This window comes from Scyliorhinus torazame, chromosome 22 (assembly GCF_047496885.1).
Source record: "Scyliorhinus torazame isolate Kashiwa2021f chromosome 22, sScyTor2.1, whole genome shotgun sequence".
Taxonomy (NCBI): domain Eukaryota; kingdom Metazoa; phylum Chordata; class Chondrichthyes; order Carcharhiniformes; family Scyliorhinidae; genus Scyliorhinus; species Scyliorhinus torazame.
The window spans coordinates 41,838,086-41,853,313 of record NC_092728.1 but is presented as its reverse complement, the minus strand read 5'-3'; the positions used below and the strand labels follow the sequence as shown (position 1 = coordinate 41,853,313).

The window sequence follows — 15,228 nt, the reverse complement described above, 5'->3', positions numbered from 1 at the left end:
AAAGTCTCCCATAATAACTACCCTGTTACTTTCGCTCTTATCCAGGATCATCCTCGCCATCCTTTCCTCTACATCCCTAGAACTATTTGGAGGCCTATAGAAAACTCCCAACAGGGTGACCTCTCCTTTCCTGTTTCTAACCTCAGCCCATACTACCTCGGAAGATGAGTCCCCATCTAGCATCCTCTCCGCCACCGTAATACTGCTCTTGACTAGCAGCGCCACACCTCCCCCTCTTTTGCCTCCTTCTCTGAGCTTCCTAAAACACCTAAACCCCGGAACCCGCAACATCCATTCCTGTCCCTGCTCTATCCATGTCTCCGAAATGGCCACAACATCGAAGTCCCAGGTACCAACCTGCCAGTGTGTTTGGGAACCTGCCAGTTCCCCTGCCTTATTTCGTATACTCCTGGCATTGAAGTAGACACACTTCAAACCACCTACCTGAACACTGGCCCCCTCCTGCGACGTCAAATCTGTGCTCCTGACCTCTATACTCTCATTCTCCCTTATCCTAAAACTACAATCCAGGTTCCCATGTCCCCCCTATTGGGGACTGGCCCAGGTGTGACATTCAATTGGGGACCGGGGTGCCCAGGTGGGACATTCTATTGGGGATTGTCCCAGGTGGGACATTTTATTGGGGACAGGCCCAGGTGGGACATTTTATTGGGGACAGGCCCAGGTGAGACATTTTATTGGGGACAGGCCCAGGTGAGACATTTTATTGGGGACAGGCCCAGGTGGGACATTCCATTGGGGTCTGGCCCAGGTGGGACATTCTATTGGGGACTGGCCCAGATGGGACATTCTATTGTGACTGGCCCAGGGGGACATTCTATTGGGGATTATCCCAGGTGGGACATTTTATTGGGGACTAGCCCAGGTGGGATATTCTGCTGGGACTCGTCCAGATGGGACATTCTATTGGTGACTGGCCCAGGTGGGACAATCCTATTGGGGATTGTCCCAGGTGGGACATTTTAGTGGGGATTGTCCCAGGTGAGACATTCTATTGGGGACTGGCCCACGTGGGACATTCGATTGGTGACTGGCCCAGGGGGACACTCTATTGGGGACTGGCCAAGGTGGCACATTTTATTGGGGACTGGCCCAGGAGGGACATTTTAGTGGGGACTGGCCCAGGTGGGACATTCTATTGGTGACTGGCCCAGGTGGGACCATCCTATTGGGGATTGTCCCAGGTGGGACATTTTAGTGGGGATTGTCCCAGGTGAGACATTCTATTGGGGACTGGCCCACGTGGGACATTCGATTGGTGACTGGCCCAGGGGGACATTCTATTGGGGACTGGCCAAGGTGGCACATTTTATTGGGGACTGGCCCAGGAGGGACATTTTAGTGGGGACTGGCCCAGGTGGGACATTCTATTGGGGACTGGCCCAGGTGGGACATTTTATTGGGGTTTGGCCCAGGAGGGACATTTTAGTGGGGACTGGCCCAGGAGGGACATTTTAGTGGGGACTGGCCCAGGAGGGACATTTTAGTGGGGACTGGCCCAGGTGGGACATTCTATTGGGGACTGGCCCAGGTGGGACATTTTACTGGGGACTGGCCCAGGTGGGACATTCTATTGGGGACTGTCCCGGTGGGACATTTTTAGTGGGGACTGGCCAAGGTGGGACATTCTATTATCGACTGGCCCAGGTGGGACATTCTATTGGAGACTGTCCCAGGTGGGACATTTTAGTGGGGATTGTCCCAGGTGAGACATTCTATTGGGGACTGGCCCACGTGGGACATTCGATTGGTGACTGGCCCAGGGGGACATTCTATTGGGGACTGGCCAAGGTGGCACATTTTATTGGGGTTTGGCCCAGGAGGGACATTTTAGTGGGGACTGGCCCAGGAGGGACATTTTAGTGGGGACTGGCCCAGGTGGGACATTCTATTGGGGACTGGCCCAGGTGGGACATTTTATTGGGGTTTGGCCCAGGAGGGACATTTTAGTGGGGAGTGGCCCAGGAGGTACATTTTAGTGGGGACTGGCCCAGGTGGGACATTCTATTGGGGACTGGCCCAGGTGGGACATTTTACTGGGGACTGGCCCAGGTGGGACATTCTATTGGGGACTGTCCCAGGTGGGACATTTTTAGTGGGGACTGGCCAAGGTGGGACATTCTATTATCGACTGGCCCAGGTGGGACATTCTATTGGGGACTGTCCCAGGTGGGACATTCTATTGGGGACTGGCCCAGCTGGGACATTCTAGAACATAGAACGATACAGCGCAGTACAGGCCCTTCGGCCCACGATGTTGCACCGAAACAAAAGCCATCTAACCTACACTATGCCATTATCATCCATATGTTTATCCAATAAACCTTTAAATGGCCTCAATGTTGCGGGTAGGGCATTCCACGGCCTCACTACTCTTTGCGTAAAGAACCTACCTCTGACCTCTGTCCTATATCTATTACCCCTCAGTTTAAAGCTATGTCCCCTCGTGCCAGCCATTTCCATCCACGGGAGAAGGCTCTCACTGTCCACCCTATCTAACCCCCTGATCATTTTGTATGCCTCTATTAAGTCTCCTCTTAACCTTCTTCTCTCCAACGAAAACAACCTCAAGTCCATCAGCCTTTCCTCATAAGATTTTCCCTCCATACCAGGCAACATCCTGGTAAATCTCCTCTGCACCCGCTCCAAAGCCTCCACGTCCTTCCTATAATGCGGTGACCAGAACTGTACGCAATACTCCAAATGCGGCCGTACCAGAGTTTTGTACAGCTGCAACATGACCTCCTGACTCCGGAACTCAATCCCTCTACCAATAAAGGCCAACACTCCATAGGCCTTCTTCACAACCCTATCAACCTGGGTGGCAACTTTCAGGGATCTATGTACATGGACACCTAGATCCCTCTGTTCATCCACACTTCCAAGAACTTTACCATTAGCCAAATATTCCGCATTCCTGTTATTCCTTCCAAAGTGAATCACCTCACACTTCTCTACATTAAACTCCATTTGCCACCTCTCAGCCCAGCTCTGCAGCTTATCTATATCCCTCTGTAACCTGCTACATCCTTCCACACTGTCGACAACACCACCGACTTTAGTGTCGTCTGCAAATTTACTCACCCACCCTTCTGCGCCTTCCTCTAGGTCATTGATAAAAATGACAAACAGCAACGGCCCCAGAACAGATCCTTGTGGTACGCCACTTGTAACTGAACTCCATTCTGAACATTTCCCATCAACCACCACCCTCTGTCTTCTTTCAGCTAGCCAATTTCTGATCCACATCTCTAAATCACCCTCAATCTCCAGCCTCCGTATTTTCTGCAATAGCCTACCGTGGGGAACCTTATCAAACGCTTTACTGAAATCCATATACACCACATCAACTGCTCTACCCTCGTCTACCTGTTCAGTCACCTTCTCGAAGAACTCAATAAGGTTTGTGAGGCATGACCTACCCTTCACAAAGCCATGCTGACTATCCCTGATCATATTATTCCTATCTAGATGATTATAAATCTTGTCTCTTATAATCCCCTCCAAGACTTTACCCACTACAGACGTGAGGCTCACCGGTCTATAGTTGCCGGGGTTGTCTCTGCTCCCCTTTTTGAACAAAGGGACCACATTTGCTATCCTCCAGTCCTCTGGCACTATTCCTGTAGCCAATGATGACATAAAAATCAAAGCCAAAGGTCCAGCAATCTCTTCTCTGGCCTCCCAGAGAATCCTAGGATAAATCCCATCAGGCCCTGGGGACTTATCTATTTTCAGCCTGTCCAGAATTGCCAACACCTCTTCCCTACGTACCTCAATGCCATCTATTCTAATAGCCTGGGTCTCAGCATTCTCCTCCACAACATTATCTTTTTCCTGAGTGAATACTGACGAAAAATATTCATTTAGTATCTCGCCTATCTCTTCAGACTCCACACACAAGTTCCCATCCCTGTCCTTGACTGGTCCTACTCTTTCCCTAGTCATTCGCTTATTCCTGACATACCTATAGAAAGCTTTTGGGTTTTCCTTGATCCTACCTGCCAAATACTTCTCATGTCCCCTCCTTGCACGTCTTAGCTCTCTCTTTAGATCCTTCCTCGCTACCTTGTAACTATCCATCGCCCCAACTGAAACTTCACACCTCATCTTCACATAGGCCTCCTTCTTCCTCTTAACAAGAGATTCCACTTCTTTGGTAAACCACGGTTCCCTCGCTCTACGCCTTCCTCCCTGCCTGACCGGTACATACTTATCAAGAACACGTAGTAGCTGATCCTTGAACAAGCTCCACTTATCCAGTGTGCCCAACACTTGCAGCCTACTTCTCCACCCTATCCCCCCCAAGTCACGTCTAATGGCATCATAATTGCCCTTCCCCCAGCTATAACTCTTGCCCTGCGGTGTATACTTATCCCTTTCCATCATTAACGTAAACGCCACCGAATTGTGGTCACTGTCCCCAAAGTGCTCTCCTACCTCCAAATCCAACACCTGGCCTGGTTCATTACCCAAAACCAAATCCAACGTAGCCTCGCCTCTTGTTGGCCTGTCAACATATTGTGTCAGGAAACCCTCCTGCACACACTGTACAAAAAATGACCCATCTAATGTACTCTAACTATATCTTTTCCAGTCAATATTTGGAACGTTAAAGTCTCCCATAATAACTACCCTGTTACTTTCACTCTTATCCAGGATCATCCTCGCCATCCTTTCCTCTACATCCCTAGAACTATTTGGAGGCCTATAGAAAACTCCCAACAGGGTGACCTCTCCTTTCCTGTTTCTAACCTCAGCCCATACTACCTTGGAAGATGAGTCCCCATCTAGCATCCTCTCCGCCACCGTAATACTGCTCTTGACTAGCAGCGCCACACCTCCCCCTCTTTTGCCTCCTTCTCTGAGCTTCCTAAAACACCTAAACCCCGGAACCCGCAACATCCATTCCTGTCCCTGCTCTATCCATGTCTCCGAAATGGCCACAACATCGAAGTCCCAGGTACCAACCTGCCAGTGTGTTTGGGAACCTGCCAGTTCCCCTGCCTTATTTCGTATACTCCTGGCATTGAAGTAGACACACTTCAAACCACCTACCTGAACACTGGCCCCCTCCTGCGACGTCAAATCTGTGCTCCTGACCTCTATACTCTCATTCTCCCTTATCCTAAAACTACAATCCAGGTTCCCATGTCCCCCCTATTGGGGACTGGCCCAGGTGTGACATTCAATTGGGGACCGGGGTGCCCAGGTGGGACATTCTATTGGGGATTGTCCCAGGTGGGACATTTTATTGGGGACAGGCCCAGGTGGGACATTTTATTGGGGACAGGCCCAGGTGAGACATTTTATTGGGGACAGGCCCAGGTGAGACATTTTATTGGGGACAGGCCCAGGTGGGACATTTTATTGGGGAATTGGCCCAAGTGGGACGTTCTATTGGACTGGCCCAGGTGGGGCATTCTATTGGGCTTGTCCCATGTGGGACATTGTATTGGGGACTGGCCCAAGTGGACATTCTATTGGGCATTGTCCCAGGTGGGACATTCTATTGGGGACTGGCCCAGGTGGGAAATTCTATTGGGGACTGGCCCAGGTCGAAATTCTATTGGGGACTGTCCCAGGTGGGACATTCTTTTGGGTTTGGCCCAAATGGAGCATTCTATTGGGTACTGGCCCAGATGGGATATTTGATCGGGGACTGGTGCAGGTGGGACATTAGATATGGGATCGGCAATGGTGAGACGATTGATAGGGGACCGGCTCAGTTGGGGCATTAGATAAGAGACCGTGTGCAAAGGTGGGTCATTCGATAGGGGACCGTCCCAGGTGGATATTGCAATAGGGACTAGCTCAGGTATGACCATCTGTTAGGGAATTTCTATTTGCTCTTTCTTGAGGATATTTTATGGAGGTTCTAACTGAATTGTTCTGGTTCTCTATTGAAACAACTGCTGGATATTGTGATGGATTATTTTAGGAATATTGGATTCCAAATATTGGGGCAATTTAAGGGTTAAAAGCCTGGGGTTAGAGTGTGTTTGGCTGCAGCGGTCATCTTTTTTGGACAAAAAAATCCTGTTTTGCAGGGCTTGGGAGCTTTTAGGAGCCAGATGGGCTCCCACCTGGGCCAGAAATTGACCAGAGGAATGTGTTTTCATGCACTGTGGTTTGTCATGCACATGACTGGGGAAGTCCCTGGAGAATTAATTTGATTTTCAGCTTGGGGAGTTGATGTCATTGCTGCGTGGAGCTACGAGATTCAGAGAGATTTTTTTGAGAAAGCTTTTGAGAAGAGTTGAAGTGTGATTTGGCAACCGTTGTTTTGGCCACAAGTGAAAGCAGTTTTCTCTCACAGTTTGATTGTTCTAAAAAAAGGAATAATAGTTAAAGCAGAGCAGCTTTGTGTGAGGACAAAAAGAAGCTGAAAGAACCCAGTTAAACGGCTATTTGAAGTATATTCAGCCAGAGTCTGAAGGGTTTCTAAGGGAGCCAAAGATTTGTTCTGTAAAGCAAGTATTACTCTATGTCATGCTGTTTTTAAGTTGGATTGAAAGCTGTATGTTTTTTTCCTTGTTGTCTAATAGGGAATGATTAGTAGTGTATCAGGGGTAAGTGTAAGCTGTTCTTTTTGGGTGTGAAGTTAAAGAGATTAATATTGTAGTTATAATAAAGTTTTGTTTTTCAAAATACCAAATCCCTATTTTTTCATGCAATCACTTCTGGAGCGAATCATTCTTTGCGCACAGTCTTATAAAATAAACTAAAATATTGGGGTTTCGATCCAGTATCCGAGCCATTGTTGGAGTCTGGTCTGGGATCATAATAATTCTCAGGGTGGTTTCAGGGTCATCTGTTGCAGTGGCAGTCCCATCTTTCCCATTTCCCCATAGAGTCAAAGGTCTACATCACAGAAAAGGCCCTTCGACACATTACATCTGTGCCGGCCAAAAACAAGCACTTAACTTGTCGAATCCCATTTTCCAGCACTTCGCCCATAGCCTTATATGCCTTGACATCACAGTGCACATCTAATAATTCTTAAATGTTATAAAGGTCTCTGCCTGCACCACCCTTTCAGGCAGGGAGTTCCAGACACCCACCATCCTCTGGGTAAAAGAGTCTTTCCTCACATCCCCCCTAAACCTCCTGCCCCTTCCCCTAAATCTATGCCCTCTGGTCATTGATCCCTCCACCAAGGCAAAATGTTTCTTCCTGTTTACTCCATCAATGCCCCTCAGAATTTTATACATCTCAATCACGCCCCCGCCCTCCAGTCTCCCCTGCTCCAAGGAAAACAATCGAAGTCTATCCAATTTCTTTTCATAACTAAAACTCTCCAGCCCAAGCAACATCCTGGTAAATATCCTCTGCACCCTTTCCAGTGCTATCACATCCCTCCTATAACATGGATTCCAGAACTGCATCTGTGGCCTCACCAATGTGTTAAACAGTTCCAGCATAACCTTCCTGCACTTAAACTCTTTGCCTGGGCTAATAAAGGCAAGTATGCCATATGTCTTAACCACTTTATCCACCTGCCTATTACCTTAAGGGACCGGTGTATATGCACATCAAGGTCCCTCTGATCCTCGGTCCTTCCCAGGGTCCTGCCATTCATCGTGTATTCCTTTGCCATGTTTGTCCTGCCCAAGTGCATCACACATCTGGATTGAATTCCATTTGCTACTGATCAGTCCATCTGACCAGCCCGTCTATATCCTCCTGTAATCAAAGGCTATCCTCCTCACTATTTACCACCCCACCAATTTTCATATCATCCATGAACTTACAGATCAACCCTCCTACATTCAAATCTAAATCATTTAGAACCATAGAATTCCTACAGTGCAGAAGGAGGCCTTTTGGCCCATTGAGTCTGCACCGACCCTCTGAAAGAGCACCACCACCCCGTTCTATCCCTGTCACCCCATAACACCATCTGACTTGCTATGGGGCAATTTAGCATGGCCAATCTGCCTAACCTGCACATCTTTGGAACATGGGAGGAAACCCGAGCACCCAGAGGAAACCTACGCAGACATGAGGAGAAAGTGCAAACTCCAAACAATCACCCAAGGCTGGAATTGAACCCAGGTCCCTGGTGCTGGGAGGCAGCAGTGCTAACCACTGTGTCACTGAGGCCATGGTTTATTTACATAAACTACAAACAGCAAAAGCCCCAACACTGATCCCTGCAGTACCGCACTGGACACAGGCTTCCAGACAGAAAAATACCCCTCGACCATCACGCTCTGCTTCCTGCCAATCTGCCAATTCTGGATCCAATTTGCCAAATTTCCTAGATCCCATGGGCTCTTTCCTCCGCTATCAGTCTCCCTTGTAGAACCATATGGGCGACATGGTAGCACAGTGGTTAGCACTGTTGCTTCACAGCGCCAGGGTCCCAGGTTCGATTCCCGGCTTGGGTCACTGTCTATGCGGAGTCCGGTTTCCTCCCATAAGTCCCGAAAGACGTGCTGTTAGGTGGATTGGACATTCTGAATTCTCCCTCTGTGTACCCGAACAGGCGCCGGAGTGTGGCGACTGGGGGCTTTTCACAGTAACTTTATTACAGTGTTAATGTAAGCCTACTTGTGACAATAAAGATTATTTAAAAATAAATATCAAAAGCCTTGCTGAAGTCCAAGTAGACTACGTCAAATGCGTTTACCTCATCTACACACCTGGTCACCTCTTCGAAAAATTCAATCAACTTGGTCAGATATGACCTCCCCTTAACAAAACCACACCGACTGTTCTTGATTAATCCCTGCCTCTCCAAATGCAGATTAATTCTGTCTCTCAGAATTGCTTCCAATAGTTTCCCCACCACTGAGGTTAGACTGACTGGCCTGTAGTTTCCTGGTTCACCCCTTCCTCCCTTCTTGAATAATGGGACCACATTGGCTAACCTCCAGTTCTCCGGCACCTCTCCTGTGAGGAATTGAAAATTATTGCCAGCACAGGTAGATGTGCGCTGGCAAGTGGTTCTTTTTGGAGATTTTTTTTTCCCAATTCAGTGTTTATTTAAATATAATAGTAATATGCTTGTGTGATGTTTATTCTGCCTGCAGGTGCTGATATAATCATCACGTACTATGTGCCACAGATCCTGAAGTGGCTGAAGGATATTTGATGCCGTTCCGTTTGGGACACAGAACACACAGGGTGATGAAGAATTTTAAACCTATTTGACAGATCTCCCTTCTCCTGTTCAGCCCATTCCTTCTCCAATTCACCCCATTCCTGTTCACTTCGCTCCCCACCCCCTCTTGCTCTCCTGTTTATAACCCGTACCACAGCTGATATTATTCCAAATACATGCTTTTAAACCTGAACTCCTGTGTTAGACCGAAAATACAGAAGTATTTAGCACCTTTCTGATATTTTGATCCATAATGTGTATGAGTGGAAGAGAAAGTGAGAAAGTCAATGAAGTGAGCGGTTGAAAGTTTTTCAGCTGATTAACTGCATTTCTGTTGAGTGTTTGATTGTTGTGAAGGATCTGTTGTGCATTGAAAGCACACAGAACATCAGGGATCTTAAACTGAATGAATTGACAGCTTTGTGATTAAATCATGCGACAGGGATTTTAATGTAACCACTGCTGCCATGTGCCTTTTTGATGTGTTATTACCAATAGTACTTGTGATCGAAATGCAAAACCTGATAAACAATTGCAAATTAAATAGAATTTTCTGCTTTAATAAAAGAAACTATAAATGCTGTTTTTACTCTGCCTCTTAGAGCTTGGGTGAGTCACTTATTTTGAGTTTTATTGTGTTAACTTATAATTCCCTCATCGATTCATGAAACTGTAATTTTTTGTGTGGGAGGAAGCTTTTAAAGTTCATTAGGATGTTTGGGGAGGGAAACAGTTTGACCAATTTTATCATCCAATGGGATTATTATGCACTCCCAGACCATGTACAATACAGCCAGCTGTTACGATGAATCTTTATAAAATATTGGTTTGGCCTCAATTGGAATAGTGTCCAATACTGGACCACGCCTTCGGATGGATTTGGAGAAGGTGCAGAAAAGATTTATGAGATTCGTTCCAGGGATAATAGTTGCAGGTTAGGTGGGTTGCGGGAATAGGGCAGGGGAGTGGTCCTAGGTGGGTGCACTTTCAGACAGTCGGTGTAGACTTGATGGGCTGAATGGGCTCCTTCGGCATTGTCGGGATTCAATGGATAAGAGACATGGATAGGTTAGAGAAGCTGGGGTTGTTCCCCTTCGAGAAGGAGGTTTAATTGAGGTGTTCAAAATCAAGAGGGGTCTGGATATATCGACAGAGAGAAACTGTTGCCATTGGTGAATGGGTGAGAACTGGAAAACACAGATTTCAGGTGATTTCCAAAAGTGAAATGAGGAAAACCTTTTTCATGCAGCAAGTGACGAGACCCAGAATGTGCTGCCTGAGAGTGTGGCGGCATCAGATTCAATCATGGTTTTCAAAAGGCCTTTGCAGGACTACAGCAAATGGAGCAGGGAATGGGACTAGCTAATTTGTCCAAAAGGCAGGGAAAATATACCAAAATATAGAAGGTACAGAGGTGATTTTTTAAAAAGGCAATAAGGGGAAGCAAAGTGTGTGAGAATAGATTAGTGGGTAACATAAATTGGAACACAAAAGTCTTATCAACGCATCAATCATAAAAGGGAAGTCAAAGGATTAGGCTTCGATGAGGAGATATTTTTTCACGAGAGAAGAGAATGCTGCCAATGTAGTTGTAAAGGAGGAGGCAGTATTGGAAAAAAATAGATAGAGGGGAGGTACAGTGAAGGTTGGCAGGGCTCGAAAGCAGATTCACCTCGTCCAAGAAGGTTCCATCTAAGGTTATGAAGGAAGTAAGGATGGAAATTGCAGAGACTGATGACATTTCTTTCAGTCCCCATGGCTGTAGGAGTGGAGCAAAAGCAGGAGAGGGATAAATTCCTTTCTATGTCCTCCCTTCCCATTATCCCTTTCCATGTCCTCTCTTCCCATTATCAGCCCCACTCTCACACTCTGCCCCATGTCTCCTCCACTCTTCCAGTTAAGCTGAATGTAAGCTTGTGGAACAGTACCTTCTCTTTCAATTAGACACTTTACAGCCTTCTGGCATGAATATTGAGTTCAACAAATCGTAACCATTCACTGCACAGCTGGAGTAGTTGATGGTAACAATTCTGCTTTTTACATTTAAAACTCCTCTTGAATCCTTTTATTTTTAACCCCCTTTGCCTTGATTTTGTCATATAATCTTCTGCTTTGACCCCAATTACAGACCTTCCTTCCACTTTGGATCAGTGCTAAAAACCTGTCACACCTCTAACATTTTCCAGTTCTGACAAAAAGTTGTGGGCCTAGAATGTTAATTCTGTCTCTTTCTCCATAGATGTTGCCTGACTGACAAGTATTTTCAGAAATATTTATTATTTCAGTATTTACTGAAAACTTAACTGGGCGAATATGACATTATAAGAAGATGTCAAAAAAGAGAGAATGACATTTAAGATGGAAAGGGCAAGCTAGTTGATAAATTGGAAAGGAAAAAACACCTCAGTCAGGATGGATTGCATCCCTGCATATTTAAAAAAAAAATAGAGAACAGGTAAGAAAAGTATTGCTACGTATAAATTTAATGGAAAACAGAATACTGCCAGAAGACTGGCAGTCAGCTAATGTAAATCTTGTGTATAAAATGGGAGATAGAACATGTCCAGGTGATATAGACCAAGTGGCTTCCAGTTGGTGGTAGGAGACAATGCAATAGAAAAACTATCTAAAAACTGAAAATATGATAAAACATGGATTTCAAAGGGAAAGGTTATGCTTGCTGACTTCTTTAAAGTTGTAATAGAAAGAGTAACGTAGGGTAAGATAATAGATGTAGGAGGTGACCGAATGGCCACACCGCCCAAAAAGCAGCCCGCCGCAGTGCAACGTAGCCGTTAGAACCCAAGAGACCCCGCCCTCGGGATCTACCCGGCTTGCAACGCCACGCAGGACGTTGTAGGCGAGATCATTTTTTGGCAAATCTACATATTAGAACGAGACACCAATCTTTAAAAAAAATTTAAAGTACCCAATTCTTTTTTTTCCCAATTAAGGAACGATTTAGCATGGCTAATTCAGCTACCCTGCACAGGTTTTTGGGTCTGGGGGTGAGATCCACGCAGACACGGGGAAAATGTGCAAATGTAACTGGTCTGATTAGTAAGTTTGCGGACGACACAAAGGTTGGTGGAATTGCGGATAGCGATGAGGACTGTCAGAGGATACAGCAGGATTTGGATTGTTTGGAGACTTGGGCGGCGAGATGGCAGATGGAGTTTAATCCGGACAAATGTGAGGTAATGCATTTTGGAAGGTCTAATACAGTGTAGAAGCCAAGTATTTCAAATACAACTAGTATAGGTAAAAGATAGCTGTTTAAGCATAAATGTTGAGCCCCAGTTTTAAATACCCATTTATACAGCATAATTCACTTTTACTGAGGTCCGTTGTTCTGGCAAATGCATATTTTCAAAGACAGTGTGACATTAAAACAGCACAGTTGCAAGATAATTTGACACTGGCTTGTGCTAATTGTCAAGGTCAAGGGATTGAATACACAGCAACATGAAGGCACCATTGTTCACAATGCAGATAACAGCTAGGTCAGAAAAGCTGATGTTGCACATTGAAGATGGACGGCTTGCCATCAAATCAAATGTGTTTGAGTCTAACCCAAACCAATTAGGATTATATTGGGGTGTAATTAGACGACTTAAGACAGATATGAAAGTGTATAACTGAAAAGTTTCTCCCGGCCATTTTAGGTTAAGTTTAGTTTTTAGTGTGTTGTCTGTGGTGTATTGTCTTTGGGGGTGTGCTGTGCTGTGTTGTCTTTCTGTTAGTTTAGTGTTTTTTTGCCTTTGATTCTAGTCTCCATTTTAGTTTATGTCTTTTGGGGGTTGTCAGTTTAACAGTCTGTGTGAGTGATGTTAGTCCACTTTTGACTTTGAGTTTGAGTTTAGCTGAAGATTAGCTTTCTCTCTCTCTTCATGTTTCATTGCCAGACTTTGACCTTTTAAAAGTTACTTTCGAGCTGTCTGCCTAAGCAAAGAAAGATAATGTCTGTAATTCTCTGAAAGCTTCGAATTGTCTACGAATTGCCTTTTAAATGACTTTCAAATTGTAATCAAGCGGCTACAAATAAAACAATTCCTTTTGGCACCTGAGGAGTTTATACTGCAAATTTCTGCTGAGTTCCAGTATTCGCAAAGTGCTACTGATAACCGAATAGCCGAGATTATTTAAATTCCTTCAACTATACACAGTCGAATAATACAAGGAATCGAACAACTTAACACAGTCTATAAATAGTACAAATCTTATAACTTGTCGTATTGCGCCAGGACTTGATTCATCAACTAAGTTTCCCCCAAACTTGGCGTAGTTCGACAGGTTAAGATCCTTATAAATTAAAGGTTCCTTCATACAGGTAGGGAATACACTGTGAATGGTAGAACCCTCAGGAGTACTGACAGTCAGAGAGATCTTGGTGTACAGGTCCACAGGTAGTCAAGAAGGCATACGGCATGCTTGCCTTCATTGGCCGGGGCATTGAGTATAAGAATTGGCAAGTCATGTTGCAGCTGTATAGAACCTTAGTTAGGTCACACTTGAGTATAGTGTTCAATTCTTGTCGCCACACTACCAGAAGGATGTGGAGGCTTTAGAGAGGGTGCAAAAGAGATATACCAGGATGTTGCCTGGTATGGAGGGCATTAGCTACGAGGAGAGGTTGAATAAACTCGGTTTGTTCTCACTGGAACGAAGGAGGTTGAGGGGCGACCTGATAGAGGTCTACAAAATTATGAGGGGCATAGACAGAGTGGATAGTCAGAGACTTTTTTCCAGGGTAGAGGGGTTAATTACTAGGGGGCATAGGTTTAAGGTGCGAGGGGCAAGGTTTAGAGGAGATGTACGGGTTAAGTTTTTTTACACAGGTGGTAGTGGGTGCCTGGAACTCGCTGCCGGAGGAGGTGGTGGAAGCAGGGACGATAGTGACGTTTAAGGGGCATCTTGACAAAAACATAAATAGGATGGGACTAGAGGGATACGGACCCCGGAAGTGTAGAAGATTTTAGTTTAGGTGGGCAGTGTGGTCGGCGCAGGCTTGGAGGGCCGAAGGGCCTGTTCCTGTGCTGTACTTTTCTTTGTTCTTTGTTCTACATGGACAGTGACCTAGGGCCAGGGTCAAACCCAGGTCCTCGGCACCGTGCTAACCACTGCACCAACCTGCTGAGACAGCTCGTTGCAATGTAATATGCAGTTTCCCGAGGTATTGGGATCTATTCCCTTTGCCTCGGAGACCTAGGCAGGCGCACCGATCGGTTTTGATCTCCACAAACAGGGATCAGATAGAACGATCCCAGGGGATCGGAGGCCCTAGGTGCTTGCCCTCTGGGCAGGGTGACACCCTGCACTGCCAGCCTGGTACCCTGGCAGTGCCACCTGGTGCCAGCCTGGCACTGTCAATGTGCCCAGGTGGCACTGCTGGCTGGCAGGGGCACTGCCAGGACACCAGGTTGGCCCTGCCACGGTGCCAAGCTGGCATTTCCGTGCGGCGGCGATCGGGCCGGGGGCCCTGCACGGGTGTTGGGGGTGTGCGTGGGACCCAATGACTTCCCTTATAATGATTTGGGGGTTGGGGGGTCACGTCGAGGGCTCCAGAGACTGAGATGCCATTTAAAAATGGTGTTCTGATCTCTCGCTGCTCTGAGGAGTTCCGGCGTGCGGAGCTCCTCAGTGCAGAAAACGGGGCTATGTGCAGCCTCGGCTGTGCATTCCCCGCTGAGACCCCCTATCTAACCAGAGTGCCGTTTGATAGTGCTGTGTTTCTCGGCGCTGTGAACGCCGGGAAACACGTGGCTAAAGGCGCTTGCCATGGGACTTTGTTCCCATTTAGTTAAATCGTGCCCATAACATATTTGGATTTTCAAAAGGACTTTAATAAGGTACTGCTAGACTCATGACTAAGGTCAGAGATTGGAGACAGGTAGCAGAATGAATAGAAGCTAGCACATACACTCTCCCCATGTAGTGTCCTTGTTGTCTGTGGTTTATAGGATGATATTCCGAAGGGGCAAGGAGACAGGTCCCAAGAAATAACTGAACCAATCGGGAGATCGAACGCACACTATTGACCTTATTCTACATCATACTCTAACCAGCTAAACAACCTCCAACAAGCTCACTATAAAAGA

The 15,228-nt window shown here is 46.3% G+C and overlaps 1 protein-coding gene across 5 annotated transcripts in view; it reads left to right on the top strand.

Annotated features, from left to right (window-relative positions):
- Positions 1-9,731, top strand: part of alad (aminolevulinate dehydratase) — a 134,024-nt gene extending 124,293 nt beyond the window's left edge. For all 5 annotated transcript variants that reach the window (XM_072488107.1, XM_072488106.1, XM_072488109.1 and 2 more), the window contains one exon: positions 9,060-9,731. In XM_072488107.1, coding sequence (XP_072344208.1) covers positions 9,060-9,121 — 62 coding nt within the window. In that variant the 3' untranslated portion in view covers positions 9,122-9,731. The remainder of the gene's footprint in view (positions 1-9,059) is intronic.
- Positions 9,732-15,228: the final 5,497 nt, after the last annotated feature.